The 27,638-nt window shown below is 36.8% G+C and overlaps 2 protein-coding genes across 6 annotated transcripts in view; both read left to right on the top strand.

Moving 5' to 3' along the window:
- Positions 1–7,493, top strand: part of dyrk4 (dual-specificity tyrosine-(Y)-phosphorylation regulated kinase 4) — a 37,183-nt gene extending 29,690 nt beyond the window's left edge. For all 5 annotated transcript variants that reach the window (XM_083561047.1, XM_083561048.1, XM_083561046.1 and 2 more), the window contains 7 exons: positions 45–183; positions 841–922; positions 2,321–2,493; positions 3,988–4,048; positions 4,373–4,502; positions 5,801–5,967; positions 6,947–7,493. In XM_083561047.1, coding sequence (XP_083417173.1) covers positions 45–183; positions 841–922; positions 2,321–2,493; positions 3,988–4,048; positions 4,373–4,502; positions 5,801–5,967; positions 6,947–7,260 — 1,066 coding nt within the window. In that variant the 3' untranslated portion in view covers positions 7,261–7,493. The remainder of the gene's footprint in view (positions 1–44; positions 184–840; positions 923–2,320; positions 2,494–3,987; positions 4,049–4,372; positions 4,503–5,800; positions 5,968–6,946) is intronic.
- Positions 7,494–15,949: 8,456 nt separating this feature from the next.
- Positions 15,950–26,925, top strand: ndufa9a (NADH:ubiquinone oxidoreductase subunit A9a). The gene is made up of 11 exons (XM_083561114.1): positions 15,950–16,091; positions 17,129–17,299; positions 17,898–17,995; positions 18,615–18,706; positions 18,810–18,951; positions 20,967–21,069; positions 22,702–22,772; positions 22,901–22,977; positions 24,473–24,568; positions 24,662–24,728; positions 26,663–26,925. The coding sequence occupies exons 1-11, from the start codon at positions 16,037–16,039 to the stop codon at positions 26,831–26,833; spliced, it is 1,143 nt and encodes a 380-aa protein (XP_083417240.1). The 5' UTR covers positions 15,950–16,036; the 3' UTR covers positions 26,834–26,925.
- Positions 26,926–27,638: the final 713 nt, after the last annotated feature.

Genomic DNA, 27,638 nt, shown 5'->3' with positions numbered 1-27,638 from the left:
AAAAGGTCAAATTTGAATCATTGCTTTCCTTTGTTTCTACGCAGAGCAAACCTGTACGAACTGATCAAGAAGAACAACTTCCAGGGCTTCAGTCTCGTTCTGATCCGACGCTTCGCACACTCTTTGCTCAAGTGCCTGCAGATGCTCCACAGAGAGAAGATCATCCACTGCGACCTCAAACCGGTGAACGCTCTTCTCCGAACTTCCCCACGCTCGCTTTTAAAAACATAACAGCATTATCACATTTTAATAATCCGAGTATTGTTTTCTGTCCTACATAATAGAATAACTGATTATTTTATACTCAATATGTTAAGGCCATTTAACTTAGGCTTTGTTCATTATTGAGGAATAATTATAGGATTATGAATTATATAAATCATCATAATAAATGATGAACATATTTGTATTTGTAATTAACAGTAATTGTAAACATGCTTAATAATCAAAAGTATTGTCAGTTTAAGTTTCTTATTCCTTTAGAAGAGCATTTTAAAGGATTAAACAATAAATTATGTATTTTTTTGATTTATGCATTTATGAATAATATGCACAAATAATACATTTGGTGTAAATTATTATTATTATTAGTAGTAGTAGTTGTAGTAGTAGTATTATTATAGATAAGATCAGTTTACACTCTATCAAGTATCAATAATATGCATATCAGAAAAATCACATACATGTGTATAAAGAATTATATAGAGAAAATATTTAAATGTACCTACTTGTAGTTAATGTATTTGTCCAGAAACATTATCAGGATACATAAATGGACATTTTTTGGTTTTGAAACTCATATACTGTATTTAAATATTATTTGTATATAATTTTTTTAAGGAGAACATTTTGCTATCCCAGCGAGGACAAGGAAATATCAAGGTGGTGGACTTTGGATCAAGCTGCTATGAGCAACAGAGAGGTTAGTTTTCTGTTAATATGCTAATATATAATATGTGGATAGATAGATAGATAGATAGATAGATAGATAGATAGATAGATAGATAGATAGATAGATAGATAGATAGATAGATAGATAGATAGATAGATAGATAGATAGATAGATAGATAGATGGATGGATGATGATGATCTGGATGGATAATGATGATATGGATGGATGGATGGATGGATGGATGGATGATGATGATATGGATGGATGATGATGATATGGATGGATGGATGGATGGATGGATGGATGGATGGATGGATGGATAGATAGATAGATAGATAGATAGATAGATAGATAGATAGATAGATAGATAGATAGATAGATAGATAGATAGATAGATGGATGGATGGATGGATGGATGGATGGATGGATGGATGATGATGATATGGATGGATGGATGGATGATAGATAGATAGATAGATAGATAGATAGATAGATAGATAGATAGATAGATAGATAGATAGATAGATAGATAGATAGATAGATAGATAGATAGATAGATAGATAGATAGATAGATAGATAGATAGATGATGATGATGATATGGATGGATGATGATGATATGGATGGATGGATGGATGGATGGATGATAGATAGATAGATAGATAGATAGATAGATAGATAGATAGATAGATAGATAGATAGATAGATAGATAGATAGATAGATAGATAGATAGATAGATAGGTGGGTGGGTGGATGAATGGATAGATAGATAGATAGATGGATATATAAATCAGAGATAGCAGGAGAATAAATATACAGATTTATGTTGTAAACAGACTTGAGGTGAGTTAATTGACAGTGAAATCTAGATCATAGTGAACATTGTAAGAAGTGTAACAGACGAAGAATGAAGGACATTAAATTGACAGTGTGTACGCTTGTGAATAGTGGACGTTGTTCAAATACAGAAACTTCTCAATGACATGATTCAAAAACTCATTTAAAGCACTGATATACTGTGTGATCGCTGTCGGAACAACCAACCTCCTGATTGCTCCTTTCTACAGCTGAGCTGAATGAGTACTGAAGGAGGTCCACTATATAGACCATCAGTCTCAGCTTCTAAAAAAATCTAAATGTTTTATTTTAAGAATAAACAATAATCGCAATAAATCTTTTATATCGTGAATCATATTTTTTCTTTTATACTATTTCTATTCTGAAAAATGTGACACTTTTACTTGTTTGTTAGTCAATAAAAATAATCCAATTACATTTTATTCATTTTGTTAATAATTTTTATTTTTTTTGTGCTAAATTCCATGTTAATAAACAAGAAAATTTGACTGCGTGTTATACTGCGTATGGTTTGGCATTTGAGAAATTAAATATGAATTTCGAATCATCACCTGTGACTCTGCCGGCAGTGTACACTTACATTCAGAGCCGCTTCTACCGCTCTCCGGAGGTGATCCTGGGCCACCCATACAGCATGGCCATAGACATGTGGAGCCTGGGCTGCATCCTGGCTGAGCTTTACACAGGATACCCTCTTTTCCCTGGGGAGAGCGAAGTCGAGCAGATCGCCTGCATAATGGAGGTATGTGGTCCTGTTACTGTTTTCACAAAGGTGGAGGCACACAATTGTGTAGCTCACCTCAAAACATTATTATATGTTTACTCAAAAATGCCTTTTTACAATTACACCATTGATTGGCAGCTGAATTATGGAAATACATTCAATCAACAAAAGAAAAACGCTTTAACGCAAATTCCTTTAACGGCACTAATTTCATTATCGCAGCATGAATTTCTTTAAAAAAAAAAACGAAATTTATTCACGACGTTCTTTTTTTACTCAGATATAAAAAAAATTTATAAACTCCACCGAAAAAATTATTTGTAATTAATAATAATAATCATTTGTTTTCCTGATGCGCCAAATCTCAAATCAAGCACCAAAATCCGCCATGACGCACACATCCGGCGATTAAAACCGTCCGTGTGGAAACATCGCAAAAGTTCCGTTTGGTGTCCTGATGATTTACGTCATTTAAAACACCATAATTTACTTTAAAAAATGTACAAGAATATTTTGTCTTCATGCTCTATGTTGAGTTTGGTTTCATTTATAATAAATATTCAGTTAAGATACATTTAGAACAGATAAAAATGTGCGTTTAAGTTGCGATTAATCACGAGTTAACTCATGACACTCATGCAATTAATCACAATTAAATATTTTCAGCGACTGACTGTTTGGGGTCTGTTTTTTCCAGCCATATGTGCTTCTTCCACAGACCATTACTTATTAATAAGTTAGATTCACAAAATTGTATATAATGTCTTTGGATACAGTGGCATAAAATGTTCCCTTCACTTAAACTAGGGGACCCAAACCGGTTCCAGCATGACAATACCCCCGTGCACAAATCCAGCTTCATGAAGTTCTGCTTTACAAGCATTGCTGTGAGTGTGCTCTGATCTCAACCCTACTTAAAAACCTTTGGAATGTTTTCGGAGGTTGACTGCACCCCAGGCCTCCTCACCTACACCAGTACCTGATGGAATGAACACAAATCACCTCAAGCATATTCCAGAATCTAGTGGAACATCTTCCTAGAAGAGTGGAGCCTATTATAACAGTAAATGGGGACTAAAATGTTGAGCTATTTTATGAGTTGCTCAGTAGCTTCCAGTTTTATAACCACAAATGACTGTATAAGACTGTAGAAAGAACATTACTTATAATCTTATACTTCAGTGCTCATGTTAGTTCCCACTCTCCAGTGTTCTGTATTGTTTAAAGACTATAATCACAGTCTTGATGTCACCCAAATGAGGATGAGGTTCCCTTTTAGAGTTTGGTTCCTATCAAGGTTTCGTCCTCATGACATCTAAGGGAGTTTTTCCACAGTCTCCATGGCTTGAACCCCCGACCTTCCGATCAGTAACACATCACCTTAACCACTGAGCTACCACTCCCCCCATTTATTGGCCTATAGAAATGTATGTGCCCAGGGATTAAGTTGTGTTTTCATTATTGTTGTGAAATTGCATTTATCTGATGGTAATTTTATATTTGTGCATGCAGGTGATGGGTTTACCTCCGACTGAATTCATCCAGACTGCATCCAGGAGAAGGTTATTTTTTGGTATGTTTTTCTGATTCTGTATGCGATGATTTTAACAATTTAAATACATTTCATTTGTATAGCGCTTTTAACAATGGACATTGTCCCAAAGTAGCTGTGCAGACTTAAACAGATTATAAATATAGATTTTTTTTTTCAAAATTGTTGTTTATATAAAGTTTAATCTATATAAGTTTGTCCCTAATGAGCAAACCAGTGGCGATAATGACAAGGAAAAACTCCCTGAGATTATACTGTGAAAAAACTGATGATTCTGGAACATCTCCTGATGCAGCAGGACTGTATCACATGTTCAATAGGTTGTTTCTTCTGTCTTTCACACAGATTCGAAAGGAAATCCACGAAATGTCATGAACAGCAAGGGGAAAAAACGCAGACCCAGCTCCAAGGACCTTGGCAGTGTACTGAAGACTAACGACCATCTGTTTTTAGACTTTATTAGACGCTGCTTTGAGTATGTACACCTGATTTTTCCTGTTGTGTTGATTATTAGATTTTATTCAGCCCTGCGAAAGATATTTGCACAAACAGCTTTAAATGTTGCAGAGAACAGTGTACAAGAAACTCCTGCAAATAAAAAAAAATGCCCTCAAACACCTGAGAGCACTCTGGGTGGGTGTGGCAAAATACTCTAGCGAGCATACTTGATTGGCATCTTCCGATTGAAGACCACTTAAAGAGAACCAAGCCTTTTGGCTTAAATAGGAACAATTGAAATTCGTTAAACTTTGACAAGTAGTTAGGTTAGCAGGTTATACAAGCAGAGATCGTTCACTTATTTGTTGTCATTTACTCTCTGGTATAAGTGAAAAAAAAAATTATTTTTTCGTATATTGTGAATTAGCAACATGAGCTTTGGAAATGACCTCTGTAAAGTTTGGTAGGTTTTGCCCCAGACTTGCCCCACCCAATTTACACATATAAATATTGACAAAGCAAATATGAACATTGGCCAGTCACTAATTATTCATGATGTTTCTTATAACCCCGAGTGCAAAAAAGTGGGAACACTGTGTAAAATGTAAATAAAAACAGAATTTAATGATTTGCAAATCTTATAAATCCATTTAATATTCACTATTCAATATTTAATGTGTCATTTTAGGAAAAAATAAGGACAAAAGTCTGAAGAAAAGTATGTTATTAAAATTTGAGAAACATTTGAGAAACATTTTGCAACTGCATCAGCTACTGTATATAGGGTGGAAATGACGACTTGACTTGACTTGACTTGACTCAGTGAGCAAGACACTGCATCTATTGCAGTAGTATGACTGTGTAGTAGAAGAGTCCTGGTGCTGAACTGGCATGCCTACAGTCTAAACTTTTTACCATTTAAAAACATTTGGCGCATCATAAAACGAAAAATACAACAAAGGATACCCAGAACTGTTGAGTAGCTGGAATCCTGTGTCAGACATATATGGAAAATTATTTATCTCCCAAAACTTCAGCAGCTGGTCTCTTCAGTTTGCAGATGACATGGCCCTGGCCTCACTTTTTTGAGACCTGTTTGCAGCCATAAAAAAAAACCCATAATTTTTTTCTTAAAATTTTACACATTCTCAATTTAAACATTTGATATGTTTTTGTTTTATTGTAACAAGAATTTACATTTTACACAGTGTCCCAATTTGTTTTGAATAGAGGTTGTATATAATAATACAATAAAAATTTTCTCAGGTTCTCAATTAAAAGGGAAAGTAAAAGGCATAATTTTTGTTAATGTTCCTGTGTCTATTTGTGTTTTAGGTGGGACCCCGTGAAGCGCATGACTCCGGATGAGGGTATGCAGCACGAGTGGATCCACGAGGGCCGTCTTAACAGGCTCCGCCCTAAAACGAGAACAATCAGGAAACCTGGGGAGAACAATGCCAACTATGAGTTCAGCTACCGCAGGACAACCTTAAACAAGCTCGGTAAATGTCGACGTTTTTGTCTTTGTCAATTTTGTAAGTAAGGAACAAAATATTTGGTGGTGTGCTGTTATAAGAAAATTGACTAGGTGGGTTTTTTTTGTTTTCAAGCTCGACAACAGCACATCCTGAATATACAACACTAAAAGCAATATCCTGCACTTTTTATTCATTTATAGTTACATTTTATATTGTGGAAATAACCACAATATAGCCATATTTCCTTTCAATTGGAAACATCTAAGATTCCTCCATATATAGTATGTCAAATAAATCTCTCCTTACTGAAAACTAACATGCACTATATGGATAAAGGAAACCTTTCCATAAGATTGATGTGTGCTTTTCAAACATCCCAGTAGACATTTAGTCGCCATTTGCTGTTAGATTAACCGCCACTCTTCTGGGAAGATGTTCCACTAGATTTTGGATTGTGCTTGTGGAGATTTGTGCTCATTCAGCAATAAGGTCGTTAGTAAAATGTTAGTAAAAAGCTACTGATGTAGGTGAGGAGGCTGGGGTTCAGTCAGCACCAGTTCCAGTTCATTCCAAAGGAGTTCAGCAGGGTTGATATCAGAGCTTTATAGCAGGAGATCTTCCAGTCCAGCCCATGTAAAGCATATCTTAATGGAGCTGACTTTGTGCACAGGGGCACTGTCTTGCTGGAACAGGTTTGGGTCTTTTAGTTCAAGTGAAGAACCGCATATGGCTGGAAAAGACAAGTGTCAGCAGGAGATCTTCCAGTCCCACAGATGTAAAACATATCTTTGGGTCTCCTAAGTCCAGTGAAGGGAAAATTGCCTTCAAATTTTTGGTAACATTTTGGAGAGGAACCAAATATGGCTGGAAACTTCAAGTGTTCCAATACTTCTATTTATATAGTGTATTAATGTCCTCATGAATATTTATAAAGGTACAAACCAAAAAAACAACTGTGGTCCACTTGTATACTATGATTTGTTTTGGTTTTTTTCAACCACAGCGGAAAAGTCCAGTGGAGAAGACAGACTACTGAGAAGAGAAACCTCAGTGAAAGGGGGTAAAAGAGAGACCGCAGAGCGTCTGCGGCCAATAGGGGCGTCGGCAGAGGAAGAAACCAGTGAGGGAGTGGGCAACACTGCGGACAGCAAAGACAGCGAAGACAGCAAACCAGAGAGCCATCCACCGGCCAGCTCGGAGAGGAAATCGGGCAGCGGTGAGCGCTCCGTCGAAATCATCATCCAACATCAGTCTCAGTCGGCATCGAGCACAGACTCGGAGGATCAGGAGCCTCACATTCTACCACCTATCCTTTAACTTCATTATGTTTAGAGAATTCAGAAGTTTCAGAATTCAGAATCCGCTTGAATAGACTTTTTTTCCCTGAGTAAAGACATCTTTTTTGAAGATGTATGACAGAACTAAAAGTACTACTTGTATATTTTCTGTCTTTTGAATTTGATAAGTTTCCCAGCTGAAGGCTAGTTTGTAATGAAAGATAATTCAAAGTATATAAACATATATTACATTTAAAAGAATATATATATATATATATATATATATATATATATATATATATATATATATATATATAAAAAAACACTTTCCACTCACTTCGTATGTAATGCTGAACATGTAATGACAAGTAGGTTACAGTTTGCTAGCTAGCTAGAGATTAATATATATATATATATATAAAGCCCAAAACGCAGTGGTGGAGAAATTACACCATTCCTGTACTGGAGTAAAAGTACTAATCCCCTGCTTAAATATCACTTCAGTAACAGTAAAACTCTGTTTACTCCTTCCTACTTGAGTAAAAGCACAAAAAGTTGTCAGACACAAGTACCGAATGAAAAGTAACAGTAGTGGTGTATGAGAATAATAGTTTCAGTCCAGTGTTTCATTCTCCTGCACACCAGACCTTTATAACCATAATTTTCTATATTTAAACACAGTGAAAGAACCTTTACTCCATACACACTCTCACTAGAACCGTGGGGTTATGCTTGCCCTATCAAAACAGCTTTTATGCTCTTTATGTTTTTCCTTCAAATTCACGAGGAAAGGGATGTTCTTCTGAAAGGTAGTGGAGTATAAAAGTAAGATATTACACATTCATATGTAAAATACTCGAGATGGAAATATTACTTGAAAAAATTATTAAGGTACAGAAACAAAGTAGAAACACTTTCTTCACTGTTCACCACTGCGTAATCGAATTTCACTTGGTTTTTCATATCGCATCCCTGATGATTTTTTTTTATTTTTTACAAAAATTATGTACATATGACTTTTACTGGAGTTCAAACTGAAAACCAAAGGAACTGTACAATATTGTCTGCATGGACAGTTTGTATTCTGTTTCCATTTGACCTCTTCTCTTTTTTTTTTTTTTTTTTGTTTAGGTTGAGTTGTGCTTTTAGGAAAAGTAGTGCAAAGAGATCACTGAGAGTTTATAAGAGTTATTAAGAGTTTTTGAGTTTATCAGTGGTGTGTGGTTCTTTAAACCATACCTGATTCTGTTAATCAGTGATGGGCAGAGCTGGAGCAGAGATATACCTGCTATACTATACAACAACACATGTATTCTTTGTTGTGAGTGTGAACGATTTGCTAAATGAACTTAAGACATGATGATCAGGGGTGGACATATCTCTAGCCCGAGCGCTTAGGACAGATTGTATTTGCTGTTATTCCATAATTGGGGTGCCATTTAGCATGCAAAAAAAATCTTTGCACAAGGTGGCATTTTGGCCCTTAAATGTGTAACAGATATATTTTGGATAACACAGTTGTACATTTTAAAGTGGCATCATAAATATCACCAATATACCAATATAATATCAACACATTACAATACTATTACAAAAAAGAAAAAAAGATAAAGGAATGGGAGAATTTACTTTTCTACTAATTTGATCTTCAGGAAATTCACCAACACCCAAATATTCCATTGATGTGATGTGTTTAAATGCTGAAGAATTAAAATGTCAGTTTTTCCGACTTTGTGTTAGAGGACTTGCTGAAAAGGATGTTTGAAGCATTTGCATTTCAAATGGATTCAGATAAATAAAAAATGTAATTATTTTATATATTTTAAGGTAACGACAGGAGACAACATTGCTGCATGTTGTCGATTAGTGCTATAGAAGTGCTATAGATTACTTAATATTTAGAAATGATTTAGGATTCATTCTTCAGAACTATGCACCAAACACACTTTTACTAGATTTAAACTGGTTCCATTTAGATTTTCCTATTAATTCACAATGTGACAGGAATGGCACCCCATGTGTGGACTCAGACATTTGCCTTCATTTCGAACGGTTGTAGGTTCAAAATCACAGGATTGCCAAAATATTGCTGCTGGAAAAAGAAGGTTTGCATCTCATTGCACTTTGAATGTGTACATATGTTTAAACTTGACACGTCTTTGCCGCTTAGTTTTTTCATGCCGAATATATATATATATTTCATATAATATAAAGTCTGCTGTACTTACCAGAGTCTGCACTCATCAACCAAGGATGCTTTCTGCTCATTGCTTGGAATTACTTTGACTAGTTAAATACAATTGTTTACACTGTTCGCACAAAAATCTGCCCAAAAGTTTGTGGACACTTGACCCTGAACCCATATACATGTACTACATGTACTGTAGCATTACGTTTACAGCATGTGACAGACTCCCTAATCCAGAGTGACTTACATTTATCTAATTTATACACCTGAGAAGTTATGGGGTTAAGTTGTGGCAGCTTGGATTGGCTGGGATTTAAACTTTTGGATCCAAAGTCCAATGATTTAACTAGTAAACAAGCACCTCTCATTTGAATTTCTCTTCACTGGAACTAAGAAGCCCAAATAATGTTCCAGCATGACAATACCCCTGTTCTCTTTTAAGGCATAGTATGTAAGGTTTGGAGTGGAAAAGGTCAAGTGTCCTACACACAGCCCTGACCTTCTCAACCCACTGAGCATCTCCTAATAATATTAGATACAAAACTGGAACTGGTGCCTTTATAGTAACTTCACCAACATTGCAATCTGATCTCACTCATGTTCTTGCAGGAACAAATCAGATACAAGTCTTAACCGCCACAGACCAAGATCTAGTAAAAAAAACCTTGCTGGAAGCATGGAGCATGTTGTACCAGAAAATGGGGAATACATCTGAAATGGGATGTTCATCAAGCGTATATGGGCATCATGGTTTATTGTCCACATAACTTGGTTAAACTAAACAGGGACAAGGCAAAACAGAGCACATGTCATATATATATATATATATATATATATATATACAGTACAGACCAAAAGTTTGGACACACCTTCTCATTCAAAGAGTTTTCTTTATTCCTCTTGACTATGAAAATTGTAGATTCACACTGAAGGCATCAAAACTATGAATTAACACATGTGGAATTATATATGGAATTATATACATAACAAAAAAGTGTGAAACAACTGAAAAATTTCATATTGTAGGTTCTTCAAAGTAGCCACCTTTTGCTTTGATTACTGCTTTGCACACTCTTGGCATTCTCTTGATGAGCTTCAAGAGGTAGTCACCTGAAATGGTCTTCCAACAGTCTTGAAGGAGTTCCCCGAGAGATGCTTGGCACTTGTTGGCCCTTTTGTCTTTACTCTGCGGTCCAGCTCACCCCTAAACCATCTCGATTGGGTTCAGGTCCGGTGACTGTGGAGGCCAGGTCATCTGGCGCAGCACCCCATCACTCTCCTTCTTGGTCAAATAGCCCTTGATGCCTTCAGTGTGACTCTACAATTTACATAGTCATGAAAATAAAGAAAACTCTTTGAATGAGAAGGTGTGTCCAAACTTTTGGTCTGTACTATATATATATATATCCTTTAATAGACCATTGATTGGAAATAAAAACACGACCATTAAAGACGTCAAGAAGAGGATGATGAATCTTCTTCATTTATTGTCTGTTTGCTTAATATTTTTCATACATTGAGACTGACTTATGTCCGCTTGTATCTTTCGAACTGATGTGATGATTTGTCCATCCCGGAATGATGATGATGATGATGGAAGTAATGAAACCCTGCCCTATTATAAATGACAAATTAGGGCTGGGCGATATGGCCTAAAAAAAAAATCCCCGAATTTTCTCAAAAAATCCGATTTGCGATTTAAATCGATTTTTTTTCCCCCTGCTTAAAATCAATCTGCATATGACAAAAAACACTTTGGGTTAAAGTGCAATCAGAAACAACAAGCCAAAAATACAAGATGCAGGCCCTGCCTTTGTAAATTGTGAAAATAAAAAATAGAAATGTGGAACATGACTGAAAAAGCACCTGAGGTTTTGAGTGATTTTGCCTTTACTTTTCTCCAAAACTCCACAGTAAAATGAGATAAAAATTTAAGAGAGTAATAGACAGGGACACTGTAAATAAAAATAATTTGAAAGATTGAGCAAACCTATAAAGAAAAATGTTTTATGAGTGTTTGAATGTGGAACATGGTTAAAAATGCAGTGATGCTTGGAGTAATTTTGCCTTCACTTTTCTCCAAAACTCCACAGTAAAATGACTGATGAATGAATGAATGAATGAATGGTGATTTAAATGCTCTGATTGTTCTGGTTCTTAACGGAAACGCCGTTTTGAAGCGTCTTTACATGTATTTTGGTCGCTTTCACCACCCGTACCGTAAGTGTACGATTGGACGCGCAACACTAAACAAAGTGCGGCTGCTTTACTTTTCTTGGGAACGAGTTCTTCTCTGCTCGCTGCCATGTTGTTTGTGTATCTCTGTGGCAAACGCGCGGGGGGAGGGGGGCGGGGCTGAGTTCGTTCGAAACTATGGGAGCCGAGAGGGGAGCGTCGGCGGACATTAAAGAGAAAACCGCTTTTTATTAAAACAGATCGATGTAAACTACACGTTCGATTTATCGCCCAGCCCTATGACAAATGCTAAAGAAATGCACTGAAAATGTAAATAATTCAGTTCAACACTACAGTATTTCATTACTAATATATCAGTATATCGAACTCTTTTTTCTTTTCTATTTATATTAATACAATACTGAAATATGTTGTACTTTGACATGCACTAGACGTGTATGTCATCAGTTTATTAATCTTTAGACAAGGTTTTACTTGTTCATGTCCTGCTCGAGTATTAGGGAAGGAAAAAAAATTATGATTTGAGTGATTTTTTTTTGGTTTTGTTTGATATTTGTATTAGTGGTGGTCAATCGGAACGACCTCTAAGTGTGCTTCTCTGTATTGCACTGTTGCTTTCAAAGTCGAACACTGCCATTAATGACCGTGCATTTTGCATTATCGTACTCAAATCAGAAAGACGCCTGGTTCCAGGAACGCAGACATTAGCCTAGGATGATCTTATCACCTTCAGATTTGTACGCTTGCGTTTGCCTACTCGGACAGATTCTTTTTGCTTTGCAAATACGACTTGGTGTCATTTGTGAAATATAGTCGTTTTTATTTTTATGAGGTGAATAAACATTTTATAGAGATCAAGCTTGATTTTATGTTTGGGTCTTTGATTACGCGATTTTACGGTTTACATTACATTTGTCCTCCTTGGGTATATCAATCCTGAATTTAGAATATTGAAGGGTGTATCGGCTACATCAGTACCTGATTTTACTTATGCCCTTGTAATTGAATGAGCACAAATCTTTACAAGCACACTTCAAAATCTAGTGGAACATCTTTCCAGAGGAGTGGAGGTGATTATAACACCAATCCTAAGCTCAGGTGTCCACAAACTTTTGTCCATATTTATAATATGTTTGCTTTACTTTTAAAAATATGTTACCACTCTGTATTTACTTCAAATGAACTCAATGAAGACATAAGGTCTTCATAAGGTCTTTTGGATTTATTGTATTTATTTGTATCTGGTACAGTACAAGCAGCGCTCATTAGGTGAAAAGACTTGCAGGACAACCTGAAAGCAGCAGCACAACCAGCAGTTACTCTGCTTTTCTATTAAAAAAAAAAACCTTTACATTTGAAAAGGACATTGAGTCATCGCTCTAACATGCACTTGTACTTCTGCATAAATAGTCGCAACACACAACATGTAGAAGAAACAAGACGCAACACACAACATGTAGAAATCATTAAGGTGCCTTGAAGTGTTTTATTCTTCTTAAACAAGGTGGTATCAAAAAGTTTTAAGATTATCTCTGTTTTCAAGAAAGTGCTTTATTTATCTAATGTTTACACACTATCACATTTAAAACAGTCCCCTTACACAGTAATACTCCGAATGTTTTTAGCGTTCCTGCCACTTTTGGAACATGTCCTCAAAGTCTTCTTTTGAAAGCATCTCCAACACTTTCTGCGATTTGCGCTGGATCTCCACAACGGTGTCAAAACAGCGAACTTTGATCTAGATCTTCATCTTCGGAAAGAGGGCGAAGTCTGCAGGAGCCAAATCTGGCGAGTGGAGTGGGTGCAGAAGTGAGCAGCTCACGTGTGAGGAGAGCTCGCAACAGAGTGCGACGGGGGTCAGAATAGCTGACGTGGTAACGCACGTGGTCAGAATAGCACCAGTTGCACAGTTCCCGATGTACACAGGACGATATATTTTGGCGCACTGACTTATGAAGGTCGGTGCTCCCTGTGACTGTGCGCGCTGTCCTGTGCTGCCATCTGTTGGCGTGTTGGCAAAACTAGTCTTGAAACTTTTTGATACCCCCTCGTACAGTATCACAACCATTTGTCATCATAACAATAAAATATAGTTTGTATCTGTTTATAGTTACAATTAATTGAGTAATATGTTCATATTTTGTTCTTCAATAACTAATAGTTATGGCATCTGGGGCTTACATTTACAAGGTAAATAAACATTTTAATAACTCTTGTTATTTAGGAAGAGGGTACAAGTGCAGATATTCGTGTTAATTTATAGTACACATATAAAGTTAATACAAACAAAACTACAGGTTGCAAAGAAATGACAATCACAACCTGAACAAGCCACTGAAGAGCACGAGAAACGACCGCAATCATGCACGACGAACAAGAGACGAAGACTTGTGTCATAGGTAAGACGTACTGTACATACGTGCTAATCACTAGTGACAAGGAACAGCTTCTGAGTGATTAGTGACATGCGACAGTCATGTGGTGCAGTGCATGATGGGAATTACAGTCCAGAGTTTGGTTTCATCTTTTTGTTCATGTGAATCTGCAAAAATACGATCATTTTTTTGTCTTTGAATAGTTAAAAAAATAATAATAATAATAAAATATGAAACTGAACATTGTCAAGTTATCTATTAAAAATTTGTATTTACATTTTTAAAAGAAATGAAGTCATCCCACTAATATGCGCTCGACTTTTGCATAAAGAATTTGGTATATATAATAGTTTATAAAGGCACATGACACACAAAATGTAAGGAGTTGAAGCATTTGTTATGGGAAAATAATCAATGATGGGAAGTGTGATGATCAGAGTTACTGTAACAAGCAAAAACATTCTAATTTTTCAAATAATAAAGCATCCTGAAGTGGTTTATTCTCTGTATACAGTACAATAAACTACAACAACACATCAATGAATTGGCATTATGATTTTTTTTTATTATTTAAGATATTTTTTTATCCATTTATAATTTTTTTTTTATTTGAGGAATGTCTTATATTCTATTTATGGTGGATCTTTTTTTCCATAGCAGTCATGGCATCTGAGGCTTATTTTTATATGAAAAATTAGCATTTCCTTTGACAAAGCATGAATAACGGCTCTGTTCATATAAGAAAAAGTTCTTATTATAGGAAAATAATCAGTGACAGTGTGATTTGATGAGCAGTTACTAGTACTATTCAGACATTGAATATTTTCCAATAATAGTGTGTTCTGAAGTACGTTTTGGAGACAAGGTGAGGGAGGTGTGATTGAGATGGTTTGGACATGTGCAGAGGAGGGACATGGGGTATATCAGTAGAAGAATGCTGAGGATGGAGCCACCAGGAAGGAGGAAAAGAGGAAGGTCAAGGAGGAGGTTTATAAATGTGGTGAGGGAAGACATGCAGGTAGTTGGGTTGAAAGAGGCAGATGTAGAGGAAAGGGGGTATGGAGACAGATGATCCACTGTGGCGCCCCCTAATGGGAGAAGCAGAAAGAAGAAGAAGTGTGTCCTGAAGTGTTTAATTCTTCTTATACTGTTCCAAAGGAGCCACACATTATATTTTTATCGATTTATATTTAAAGCCAAGATTGTTGGAAAACCATTCCAGGTAACTACCTCATGAGGCTGACTGAGAGAACACTAAAAGTGTGCGAATCTGTCATCAAAACAGAAGGTGTGTACTTTAAAGAATATAAAATATAAAACATATTTTGGGTTATTTAACACATTATTGTTTGCGACATAATTCCACATTTGTTCTGTCATGATTGCAGTGTTTTCTGTATTAATATTCAATGGTAAAAACAATAATAAAAAAGAAAAACCATCAAAAAAGGAGGTGTGTTCTAACTTTTGACTGTCTAGTAAACAGTCCAAGACAGAACCTGCCTTCTTGATTAGCTTGTTGAGCTCATGTTTATTTATTTATTTGCATCTCCAGCCCTGATGCTCTCTCTCTCTCTCCCTCTCTCTCTCTCTCTCTCTCTCTCTCTCTCTCTCTCTCTCTATATATATATATATATATATATATATATATATATATATCATCATCATCATCATCAAGACATCAAGAAGAGGATGATAAATCTTCAATTATTGTCTGTTTGCTTTTATATATATATATATATATATATATATATATATATATATATATATATATATATATATATATATATATATATTTTTTTTTTTTTTTTTTTTTGTCCCTCTGCGTTTGCCGTACCACCGTTTTGGTGAGGCTTTTTTCCACTCACCCTAATTTAATAAGTCCCGCCTTCTACATTGTGGTTGGCTAATTACAGGTCTGTAAGCGGGGATGTCAAAATTTAGCCAATCATAGAACTGAAATTGAAGGTTGTATTGACAAATAGCAGGGAATAGGGCGGGTTTAGTCAGAATACGGGTAGGAATAATATTCTAAGTTTGGTTGACGGGGCGTCAAAATGGCGGCTCTCGTATGTGTTAGCCGTCCTGCGAGTGTCCTTCCCAGGCTTTCCAGTAAGTGTTTAATAAAAATAAAGATATATGTATCTATCTATAATATAGAAATAAAATGTTTACACTTTCGAATGCACAAAGAGATGATAATGCTGAAGTCAGAATGGGTTTTTTAAAGATAAAACTGGTGTCCTTTGCAGCTTATACCATGACCCTGCTAGCGCCGAGGCCGGTAATATTAGACAATATTGTTAGATTAGTGATAATAAATATAATATTAAGGTAATTTTAACAAAAAAAAACGATTAACTAGATATATAACTTATCTCAATTGCTTTCGAGATTATTTGAGCTGTTTTTTTTTCATCGTTTTAGTTGTCAGTTTCTCATTTAGTGTTGTGTTGATGATCTGGGTTTATATATATTTCTATAAATATATATATATATATATATATATATTAAGCGACCCAGAATATGTTTTATATTTGAGACTTTCCAAAGTATCTCTATTTAGCTTTAATGACAAACTCTTGGTATTCTCTTGGGATGTTTTGGGATGAGTTAGACCAGAGAGTGAAGGAAAAGCAGCCAACAAGCACTCAACATCTCTGAGAACAACAGCTTTCTGACACCTTTTGGAAAACCATATAAAAAGTTAAAATATTGACCACATATTTAAGATTTAAATGTATTTACAGATTTAGGTTTTTTTTTTTATTGACATGTCCATTACACATGGCAGCCGTCAATATTGATTTCGCACCTTTTAGAAGTCATGACATTTTGGTTGATGTTTTTATATGTTTTATGGGCAACAGTTTGGGAGATGAGTACAGTTGAGTACGAGATGAGTACAGTTTATTATATACTGAAGCTGGCTGGACTAGAGCAGAAGTCCCCAACCTCTGGGTCATAAAGATTTGCTTTGAGAACATTGATAGAGAGATTGTCAGATCATTTTGAACTGAAAACAAAAAACTGATCTGTGGTGTACAAACAGTTGGATATCATACAAACAGAGCAGATACCATGGCGTGTATAAGTAGTTTTGCACACTTCTATCCATTTCGTAATCCATGTGTCGGCATTTTGTTTAGGTGCCTGCTCTCCTGCGGTGCTTGCTGCTGGCCCTGTTGCAGTCCAGCACAGGCAGATCCACCATGCTCTCCTCCCTAAAGGCAAAGGAGGTCGTTCCTCCTTCAGCGGCGTAGCGGCCACCGTCTTCGGAGCCACTGGCTTCCTGGGCCGATATGTTGTCAACCGACTGGGTGAGTGTGTATCATACATGTAAAGCACCACTCATTTATTCCAGCATTTGCGACAGTCACCAAGCTGAACGGGAGGAAAACAAACCAACAGTCTGCCGTTCAAGTGCAGCAGGTCCACCTCAAATTGCAAGATGTCATTAGCGGGATCATTTTTTAATTCCAAAGAATGTATGCAAAGAATAGCTTTTGCAAAGATATTTAACTGGGGAATTTTTTTTTTTTTTTTTTACATTTATTTATACCACGTTGACCACTTTATTTATGGCATGCCCACTAAAAATACAAAGTTCCTAAACCAGATGTTTTTTCGAAATTACTAATAAAGAGACCGTTCTTTCAGTCATGTTGTAGTTTAAGGTGCACATTAGAAAAAATGTAAATAGCAAATCAAACATTCTGAAAAGAAGCATGATCTCGCCTGGCGCTAACTACAGTTACACTGCACTTCCCAAACGCTTCCAAATAAACTACAGATATACTTTATTTTCAATGTACTTCCTCCACAATACACAGATACACTACACTTCTCATACAGTTAAATTAGGTTAAAACATGCTCATTTTACTGGTGTGTGAGATCATGTGCTTTGTGTCCTCAGGACGGATCGGCTCTCAGATCGTGATCCCTCACCGATGTGACCAGTACGATCTCATGTACCTCAGACCTATGGGCGATCTCGGCCAGATCATCTTCATGGTGTGTAAACGTGGCATGCAACACGATTTTTATCCAGTCCGATAGTGTGGACCGAACAGCGACGCGATTTTTCCCTCAGTATCTTTGCGATCACCAAGGAGATTAGATTTTGTCATTTTAAAGATGTCTACCTGTGGCTTTTCTATTCCAAAAGCCATGAACACGAAAACATGTCTTCAGATCCAGCGCAGCTGTTGAAGAACAGGAGATATGTCGTCTACTATAGGAGTTCTAGTGCAGCTGAGTTCTGCACCAACTGTAACTTGTGTAGGAGTTTATAAGGAAGACCAAAAAAAAAAAAAAGGAGCATTGCAGTAGTCTGTGTGAGTTAACAAGAGCGTGAACTATATGCTTTAACTATGGCATCCGCCCGGCCCTTTCAATGATGAGCTACTAAACAGCTGTTTCTTTCGATATCACGCATCTTTATCAATATCCAAAGCAATTGTGATTGAGCTTCTTGTGAAACATGGTGGCGTGTGCACTACAATTCTCCAACACTCAAACCCAATTGTGTAGAGATTTCATGAATATCTAACTAAATAAACCTAAGAAAAGAAAAAGATGGGTGTCCTGTGCAACAGCATCCTTTTACCATTCTGTCTTTTTCATGTTTCAGGAATGGGATGCAAGAGATAAGGAATCGATCAAAAGAGCAATCTCTCACTCAGACGTCGTGATCAACTTGGTAGGACGCGAGTGGGAGACGAGGTACACAAGCGTTTGTTTGTACTCTTTATTATACACAAAGTTTCGGAGGTGAGACCGAGTTCGCTCCGCGTTCTGATATATATTTTTTTTTTGCACTCTGCAGCAACTACAAGTTCGAGGAGGTCTTCGTGACCATCCCTCAGCAGATCGCAAAGGCGTCACGGGAAGCCGGAGTGTCAAAGTTCATCCACCTCTCGCACATCAACGCGGACATCCGCAGCCCGTCGAAATACCTGAGGAACAAGGTACACACTTTTTATTAATTTTTTTTAGTTAACTAAAATAATTATATTTAATATATAGATTCTTTTTTTGAAGAAAGAACAAAGTAAAATATTACACACATAGAATTGACAGTGCTTTGCATTTTTTTTCTTTTTCCTTACACATGGAAAAATAAATAAATAAACATAAGGGTACACACATTTAACCCAGTTTATATTCTGTATAGTGTCAAGGTTTATTTATTTTTTATTATTATTTATTTTTTTGTTTGTTTGTTTTTTCCCCCTTTTTCTTTTACTCAGACTTTAGTCTAGAGTTTTCGTGCTCTTTAACCAAATCACACTTTTCTTTTGATTTGTCATTGGGCTTTATTTGTTAAACTCTGTGTAAACTAATTTTAATCATGAATAGTTTGAGGAAATGTGGTGTTATGAAAATTAAGGTTGGAAAACACTGTACACTTTGAAACCTTACAGCGAATTTGTCTATTTACATTAAAAGCAGACTCCCGAATCAATATCTGAGCTTGAATATATAAGGAGATTTGGTTAGATCATTAAAAGGTAATTAATGGCTGAGTGACGATTATCAACATGTACACCGTGAAGAAAATGAGTGTAAATCTGTTTGGGAAATTTTGCTTCATGTGGATATTTTTAATCCCAGTTTTCTTATAATTGTGATGAGACCTGAGATGTTGTCTGGTTTAGAGACAGTGGCATTGAGTAAAAGACAGGAGGTGGAGCTGGAGGTAGCAGAGCTGAAGATGTTGAGGTTTTCGTTGGGAGTGACGACGATGGACAGGATTAGAAATGAGTTTATTAGAGGGACAGCGCATGTAGGACGTTTTGGAGACAAGGTGAGGGAGGTGAGATTGAGATGGTTTGGACATGTGCAGAGGAGGGACATGGGGTATATCAGTGGAAGAATGCTGAGGATGGAGCCACCAGGAAGGAGGAAAAGAGGAAGACCAAGGAGGAGGTTTATGGATGTGGTGAAGGAAGACATGCAGGTAGTTGGTGTGAAAGAGGCAGATGTAGGGGGGGGGGATGGAGACGGATGATCCGATGTGGCGCCCCCTAATGGGAGCAGCCGAAAGAAGAAGTGTGTATCAGAGACGCACTGTAATATGGTGAAATTTGTTTCAAAGGTATGCAAATGGGCTACTGTTTTCTAGAAGGTTGTATCTGTAGACAATATTTAAATTTTGCAATTTTTTTTTTTTTTTTTAAAGCTAATACTTCAGATAACTCCATTTGTAATGGTGGAGGGATTCTGTCTTCTGAAAGAAACTCCCAAAGATTTGGAACAGTATGGGAGAGTAAATAATGACAGGATAAAGACTTTTGTGTGAACTATTTACTAAAATTTGGTGAACGTTCTCAATAGCACACATTTCCTACTATCTTTTAATTACTATGATGACCGGCAGAAACTAGCGCCCTCTCCTGGTTAGAGAATTAACATCCTAATATAAAAGCAGTCTTTTTTTTTTTTTTTTTTTTTTCTCTCTCTCTTAGCGATCGGCTCGAAATGATCGTTTGCCCATCTGTTTAATATAAATAGACTACTAATAAATTTTACTGTTAGAAATTTGTCCCTATAAGTTTCTCCTTGATGAAGGGGCCAGTGGGGATATTGGCTCTGGGGAAACTCATTGAGATGCTATGAATACAAAACATTAGAGGAACCAGACAAAAGACATCTGGATGTAGTAAGAGCAGCTTTATGCAAATTAACCCATGTTTTGTGTGTGTCTACATACATGTACATACATACTCACACAATATATAAATAAAGCTGTGGGTGGGGAAAATGTGATGACTGTTGAGAAAATGAGTATGAATGGTAAGAAAGACTATGCCAACCGCTGCTTTTGTGATTTATTTATTTTTCATTTTAATACGTAACCGTGTAACAAACAATGTCAGAAACGATATATGCAAACCACACGGGTGCACTTCACGTCCTTTTAGAAAGGATGTTCATTTTAATGAAGAGCAGTAAGCGATTTTTTTTTCCCTGTGTTGACCAGGCTGTTGGAGAGGCGGCGGTGAGGGACGAATTCCCAGATGCCGTCATCCTGAAGCCGTCCGAGTTCTTCGGAAGAGAAGATCGCTTTTTCAACCACTTTGCTAGTACGTGTCTAGTGTAATTAGCCCTTATTAATAAAGACGTTTTTATTGCTACTTCATTGTCTAAGTTTTGCAAGGTAATGTTAAATGATCATTTTATTTTATGGAATGCATCAGGATATAGCAGTAAAGTTATATTGAGAATAATTTTATTTATTTATTTATACTGAACAAAATGACAAACGCAACACTTTTGCTTTTGCCCCCATTTTTCATGAGCTGAAGACTTTTTCTATGTACACAAAAGGCCTATTTCTCTCAAATATCGTTCACAAATCTGTAAATCTGTGTTAGTGAGCGCTTTGCTGAGAAAATCCATCCACCTCACAGGTGTGGCAGATCAAAATACTGATTAGACAGCATGATTATTGCACCTCAGACTAGAGTCTCAGACTAGCCACAATAAAATGCTACTCTAAAATGTGCAGTTTTAATAGTTAAAAAAAAAAAAAAAATATATATATATATATATATATATATATATATATATATATATATATATATATATATATATATATATATATATAAAAAACATTAATATATGTTAATATATACATACATGGTAATATATACAATATAACATTAATATATGCTTATATATATATATATATTAATTAGAGTACAGACCGAAAGTTTGGACACACCTTCTCATTCAAAGAGTTTTCTTTATTTTCATGACTATGAAAATTGTAGATTCACACTGAAGGCATCAAAACTATGAATTAACACATGTGGCATTATATATGGAATTATATACATAACAAAAAAGTGTGAAACAACTGAAAAATGTCATATTGTAGGTTCTTCAAAGTAGCCACCTTTTGCTTTGATTACTGCTTTGCACACTCTTGGCATTCTCTTGATGAGCTTCAAGAGGTAGTCACCTGAAATGGTCTTCCAACAGTCTTGAAGGAGTTCCCCGAGAGATGCTTGGCACTTGTTGGCCCTTTTGTCTTTACTCTGCGGTCCAGCTCACCCCTAAACCATCTCGATTGGGTTCAGGTCCGGTGACTGTGGAGGCCAGGTCATCTGGCGCAGCACCCCATCACTCTCCTTCTTGGTTAAATAGCCCTTGATGCCTTCAGTGTGACTCTACAATTTACATAGTCATGAAAATAAAGAAAACTCTTTGAGAGGGTGTGTCCAAACTTTTGGTCTGTACTGTATTTTATAACATTAAAATAGAAAATAAACACATTCTACAATTTAAATATTCAACTTCCTCTATTTAAACTAAAACTCAAAACATTACATAAATACATTTTAAAATAGATCAAATATCTAAAATAAAACGCATTCATATATGAAGTTGTATATTATAAAGATGTTTTGATGCGCGTAATTTGTTAGCAATATTTTTTTGTTTGTTTTTGATGTGGCCAATATAAATAATTTATTACTTTTTGTGTTTATTAAATTAAAATCTTTAAAAAAAACAAACAAACAAAAAAAAAAAAACCTTACATTTTAAATCTCAGCTTATCATAATATTAATCATATTGCACAGTAATAATTGAAATAACTAATTATATGCGTAACTATTTAACATACCGATAATTATTACATCACAACGTAAATTTGCATAAATTGTTAAAGATCATTTTGCACTGTTATAATGTGTGTGTTTGTGTGTAGACATGCGTTGGTTCGGCAAGGCCGTGCCTCTGATAGCGATGGGCAAGAAAACAGTTAAGCAGCCGTGCCATGTGAGTACAGCACACATTCTATTTACTTTAACTGCTTTTGTGTCTTATTCTTGAGTCTGTCCTACAGAAGGTCCACCAGGTTCCTCTGGTCAGTATTTGCACTCATGGCCTCTCTGTTCTCTCTATAGGTGGTGGACGTGGCAAAGGCCATCGTTAATGCCATTAAAGATCCCGATGCAGACGGCAAAACGTACGCTTTAGTCGGGTAAGAGGCATCGTAATTATCTAAGAGCGCCGCTTTCAGTGCTGACCTACAGGTTATTCAGAGAACGCCGTCATCCATAACGCCGACAGATACAAAGTACACGATGATGTTATATTTCTAATACACACATTATATGATTAAATTATGAATAATTAATTACGTATATAATGAACATGTAAATCAACTCCCCATAATACAGAATTCGTTGAAGTTTATCGATACACAGAAGGGCGGAAAATTAGCGTAGACGGAAGCGGCAGTCTTTCAAAATATGGCGAAAGTCAATAAATCGTGCATTAGAGCGCGAAGTGCGCTCGTGTTTTCTTTTGTGAAGCAATATGGTGTGTTTCTCAAGTACTATTTGTGCATACAATGCAAATGGTTGGTTTCTGGGTGAAATATCTTTGTGCTCTGTTTGCTTGGTCTACTCTCTGTCTCTCTCTCTCTCTATTTCTCTGCCATCTAACAATTAAGACTTTCCCACTCTAGAGAAGTCTCATGACTGTTCAAATCACTGACTCTAGAGACTCCTTTCCATATATGTTAAACATCTAAGGGGGGAAGTCACATCACAAAGATCAAGATCAACAGGAAAGTAATGGCCGTTGGTACAAAAATGTAGTGCAGTTAAACATCAACTCGTTCCTTACCATGAAGAAGCGCTTTACACACTCTTGGCATGTGGACAGTTTGTTTCTAGAAACATTCAGCGGTTATTCTTAGCTGTGTCTCTCTCGTTGGAGATTTCTTTAAGATCCAGTTTATCCCAGACCAGTTCACTAGGATTTAGGTGCGGTGACCAGCCAGGACATTCCATGATGGAGAACACTCCAGAAGACCTCTTGCTCTCTAAATAACGCTTAAAGATCCTGGACGTATAAACACAGTCCAGACGGAGTTACATGGCGGAATGGGCGCCATGTTGGTTCCTTTCACCCGGAATAAGTCTCCAACCCTCCCTGCTTCAAAACAACCCCAAACCATCAAGCTTCCACCTCCAGGCAGTCTGATCAAATCTCTCCTGTTCTTCGCCTTGCATGCATTCCTCTGTTAGAGACACAAATAAATAAATAAATTTCCACTTGTTCACTGTCAAGTTATACAAAAAGATTTAAACAAAAGAACAAAAGTGTTTCCACAAGTTCTGTGTATTAATATAAGCCAAAACCCTACATGTATAATAGATATGACTTTCTGTTAAACTGGACAATCATTATTAGTGCTTTTGCCTATAAAAATGGGAATATAGTTAAAACACTAGTCTTTGGTTTTGTCCTGCTGTTTATTTAGTCGTTATGGGCTGTGAAAACACCCATTGTTTGTGTTAATAAATACGTATGTTAAACAATACGTTTTCTCCTGAGCACACACGTGTAAATATGATTATTCAGAATGTAAACAAATGGTCTGCGTTTTCTTGTTGGCCTTACAACCCCCCCCCAACGGCATCTTGTACAAACCGTGTCAACGCAACGCCGTGTTCTCTCTCTCTCAGGCCTAACCGATATCTACTGCACGACCTGGTGGAGTACGTGTACGCTGTGGCCCACAGGCCGTTTGTGGCCTACCCCATGCCACGCCCTCTCTATCAGTAAGCCCTTTACTTTGTTACAATGGTTTTCGGACTGTCGTGATCTCAGATGTTCATGATTAATGTATTTATTTATTTTTTGCCCTTCCCCAGTCTCGTTGCACGCTTCTTCGAGCTAAATCCCTTTGAGCCGTGGACGACACGTGACAAAGTGGACCGGGTACGTACGCTCTAATCAGAGTCTGAGATATGATAAGGATTTCGAAGTAATTGGGTAATCGTTTAAGGACTGTACACAGAATCTTGTACAAAATCTTGTTTCCTTCATGTTGTAACGCACGCTTCCGCATTGCGAACTGCGTCTACACTTGAAATCGGGCGTAAAAATAATTGCAGCAAGTGTGGCAGATCGTTAGTGAACAAAAGTCATTATTGTGTAATAAGCTGTAAAGCAGTTATGGTGTGCTCTAAAATAATAAACATTGAGAGTTGCTTTTACCTCTCAGATGAATTCTATTATTCCTCTTATAAAAAAAAACAGGCTTTTACCTGCCACAAATACACTAAAGCACAGTGAAATCCTTTTATTTGCATATGCAAGCTTGTTCGGAAGCTGAGGTCGGAGCACAAGGTCAGCCATGACGCAGCACACCTGAAGCAGAGAGAGTTAAGGACCTTGGTGAAGAGCCCAACAGTGGTATTATAATGATTTGGATTTTAATTATTGGAACTTCAGCACCACCCAAATTAGGACTGGTTCTCTAACACCCTAAAATGGTACGAGGGAGAAACCGTGAGAGGAACCAGACTCAATGGAGAGAAACCTATAGGCTCTATGAAAGAAAAGAAAATTGTATTACTTATTTATCACTGTAAATCTGTCCAATGTTGAAACCGCTATATATATAAAATTAGATTAATTATATCACAATGATTTATTAGAGGGACAGCGCATGTAGGACGTTTTGGAGACAAGGTGAGGGAGGTGTGATTGAGATGGTTTGGACATGTGCAGAGGAGGGACATGGGGTATATCAGTAGGAGAATGCTGAGGATGGAGCCACCAGGAAGGAGAAAAAGAGGAAGACCAAGGAGGAGGTTTATGAATGTGGTGAAGCAGGACATGCAGGTAGTTGGTTTAAAAGCTTCTGATGTAGAGGACAAGGGGGTTTGGAGACGAATTCTTTACCATTCTAACGTCACCACCATTTCTACACCCGAAGTGTGGATTTGTCTATTGTCCAAATTGCATGTAAATCGTTTGCTACTGTTGGGTCCAGTCCTCGTGATTTCCCTGAGATTTCCATACCATCTCCACACACCTGCCTTTGTCTCAGGTTTGCTTTCGTTGCCAGTAGTGCATGCTTGCTGAGGCCAAACGAGTGGCTCGTGTCAAGAAAGCAAACACCAAGCCAAAAAAAACTGTGGTGTTCTCATAGCCACGCAGGATCTCTCCATGTTTTTCGGTTCTTCTGATTTACATGGGAGTCTGTGATCAGGCCATGTTTAGTAATGATTCATTTAAGATGTGTGTAAATATTGTCGCACAATAAACTAATTCCCCTGTGGATTTACAAATATTGTTACGATATAATCCGATCCATATGCTGATCAAGCGTGATTACAGCGCAGCCGATTCTTTTTATTTTTATTTATTTATTTATTTTTCTCAGTGACACTCAGACAAGGCTGAAAATGTGTTCAAATGCAGTAAAGCAGCTCAGCCACTGCAACGCATTCGTTTTTACAAGTACAGAATAATGCTTCCGGGTTTTATACAGGGTTTCCATCGGGACTTAAAAACGAACAAATCGACATTTTAGATCTTAAAAAGGTCTGAAAAAATGTGAATTTGACTATAGGGTGCCATTCATTTTGTACTAATAGAAAGTCTGGTTTCATTGGTCTTAATATGTGGATTATGCATAGTTGAAAAAGAAACGATTTACAGCATAATGTGTGAATCAAATATCTTTATTTTCAGCAACTCTCTTATATTTAAAGCTGATCATCTGGAGATTAACATTAGTGCGTCGTCTTATGCATAAATTCATGCAAACAGAAGCTTTTCTGAAGGTGAATGATTTTCAGCTGTACTTCTTCAAATCTAATGGCATAAAATACAAATATTGACGTTGCTCTGCATTGCTCCAGTTTCATTTAACAGACATGAAGTACCCGGATCTGCCAGGTTTCGAGGACCTGGGCATCACGCCTTCCTCCGTAGAGCAGAAAGCCATCGAGGTCCTGCGCCGTCATCGCCGCTTCCGCTTCCTGGAGGCCGAGCTGAGCGAGACCAAGCCTGCCAAAACGGTCGCCTACTGAGCAGTCGGTCATCTGCTCATCTTCACACGTGGTGCTGTCTGGTTTAACTGCATCTATGTACATAAATAAATCAAATAAATAATTAAAGACGACTCGGATGTCGGCCTGGGTTTCTGATTCGAGAGGTGAAGGGGAATTTGTACAGTTGTTTTGCCACTTCAACACAGTTTGTTACACTTTTTATCTTAAAGATTGCTCTCTAGAAGAGTGAAGCTTGTGACATAACTGGTGTAGCTGCATTGCATTCTGGAACGTTGAATCTGATGTATGCTGTGTGGATTTTATTTTTTTTTTATTAAACAAATGTCGAAAAACTCATTGGAATAACAAAAATGGCGCATTAAGAAAATGGAACCAGAATCCTTTCATACTCTGTATCTACACACACCTTCTTTTATCATATAAACATTCTAATATTGTAGACATCCAAACTATGTACGTGTTGGTTTATGTAGTCAACAAAAATGTGTTCAAGTGTTGAGTGCTTGTTGGCTGCTTTTCCTTCACTCTCTGGTCCATCTCAGTTGAGTCCAAATTTGGTATTCTATATTTACTGTGTTTCAGGCTGAAAATTTTCGTGACTTTTTTCTTCTGCAAGATGTTTTTCAAAAATGACCACCCAGCAAAATTCCTTTAGGTTTCTCTCTTGAAAATTTGCCCCTCCAAGGTTTGATCCTGAGTTCAGCTTACTGTCTGTCCTGGGTTCCATGTGTCCTCCTCGTGTTTAGATCTGTCTTCTTGATGAGTATTGGTTTTCTCCTAGTATATAAAAACATGCAGCAGGCTATCTATACATGTGGAAGTG

Source organism: Silurus aristotelis (assembly GCF_946808225.1).
Source record: "Silurus aristotelis genome assembly, chromosome: 14".
Taxonomy (NCBI): Eukaryota; Metazoa; Chordata; class Actinopteri; order Siluriformes; family Siluridae; genus Silurus; species Silurus aristotelis.
This window is presented reverse-complemented; position numbering and strand designations above follow the sequence as displayed.

What these genes read in the sequence shown, in the direction of transcription:
- ndufa9a (XM_083561114.1), top strand. Translation starts at nt 16,037, where the DNA reads ATGGCGGCTCTCGTATGTGTTAGCCGTCCTGCGAGTGTCCTTCCCAGG. An exon ending in TGTCCTTCCCAGGCTTTCCA is followed by an intron (nt 16,092 to 17,128) that starts GTAAGTGTTTAA and finishes CATTTTGTTTAG; the next exon opens with GTGCCTGCTCTCCTGCGGTG. An exon ending in AAAACGTACGCTTTAGTCGG is followed by an intron (nt 22,978 to 24,472) that starts GTAAGAGGCATC and finishes TCTCTCTCTCAG; the next exon opens with GCCTAACCGATATCTACTGC.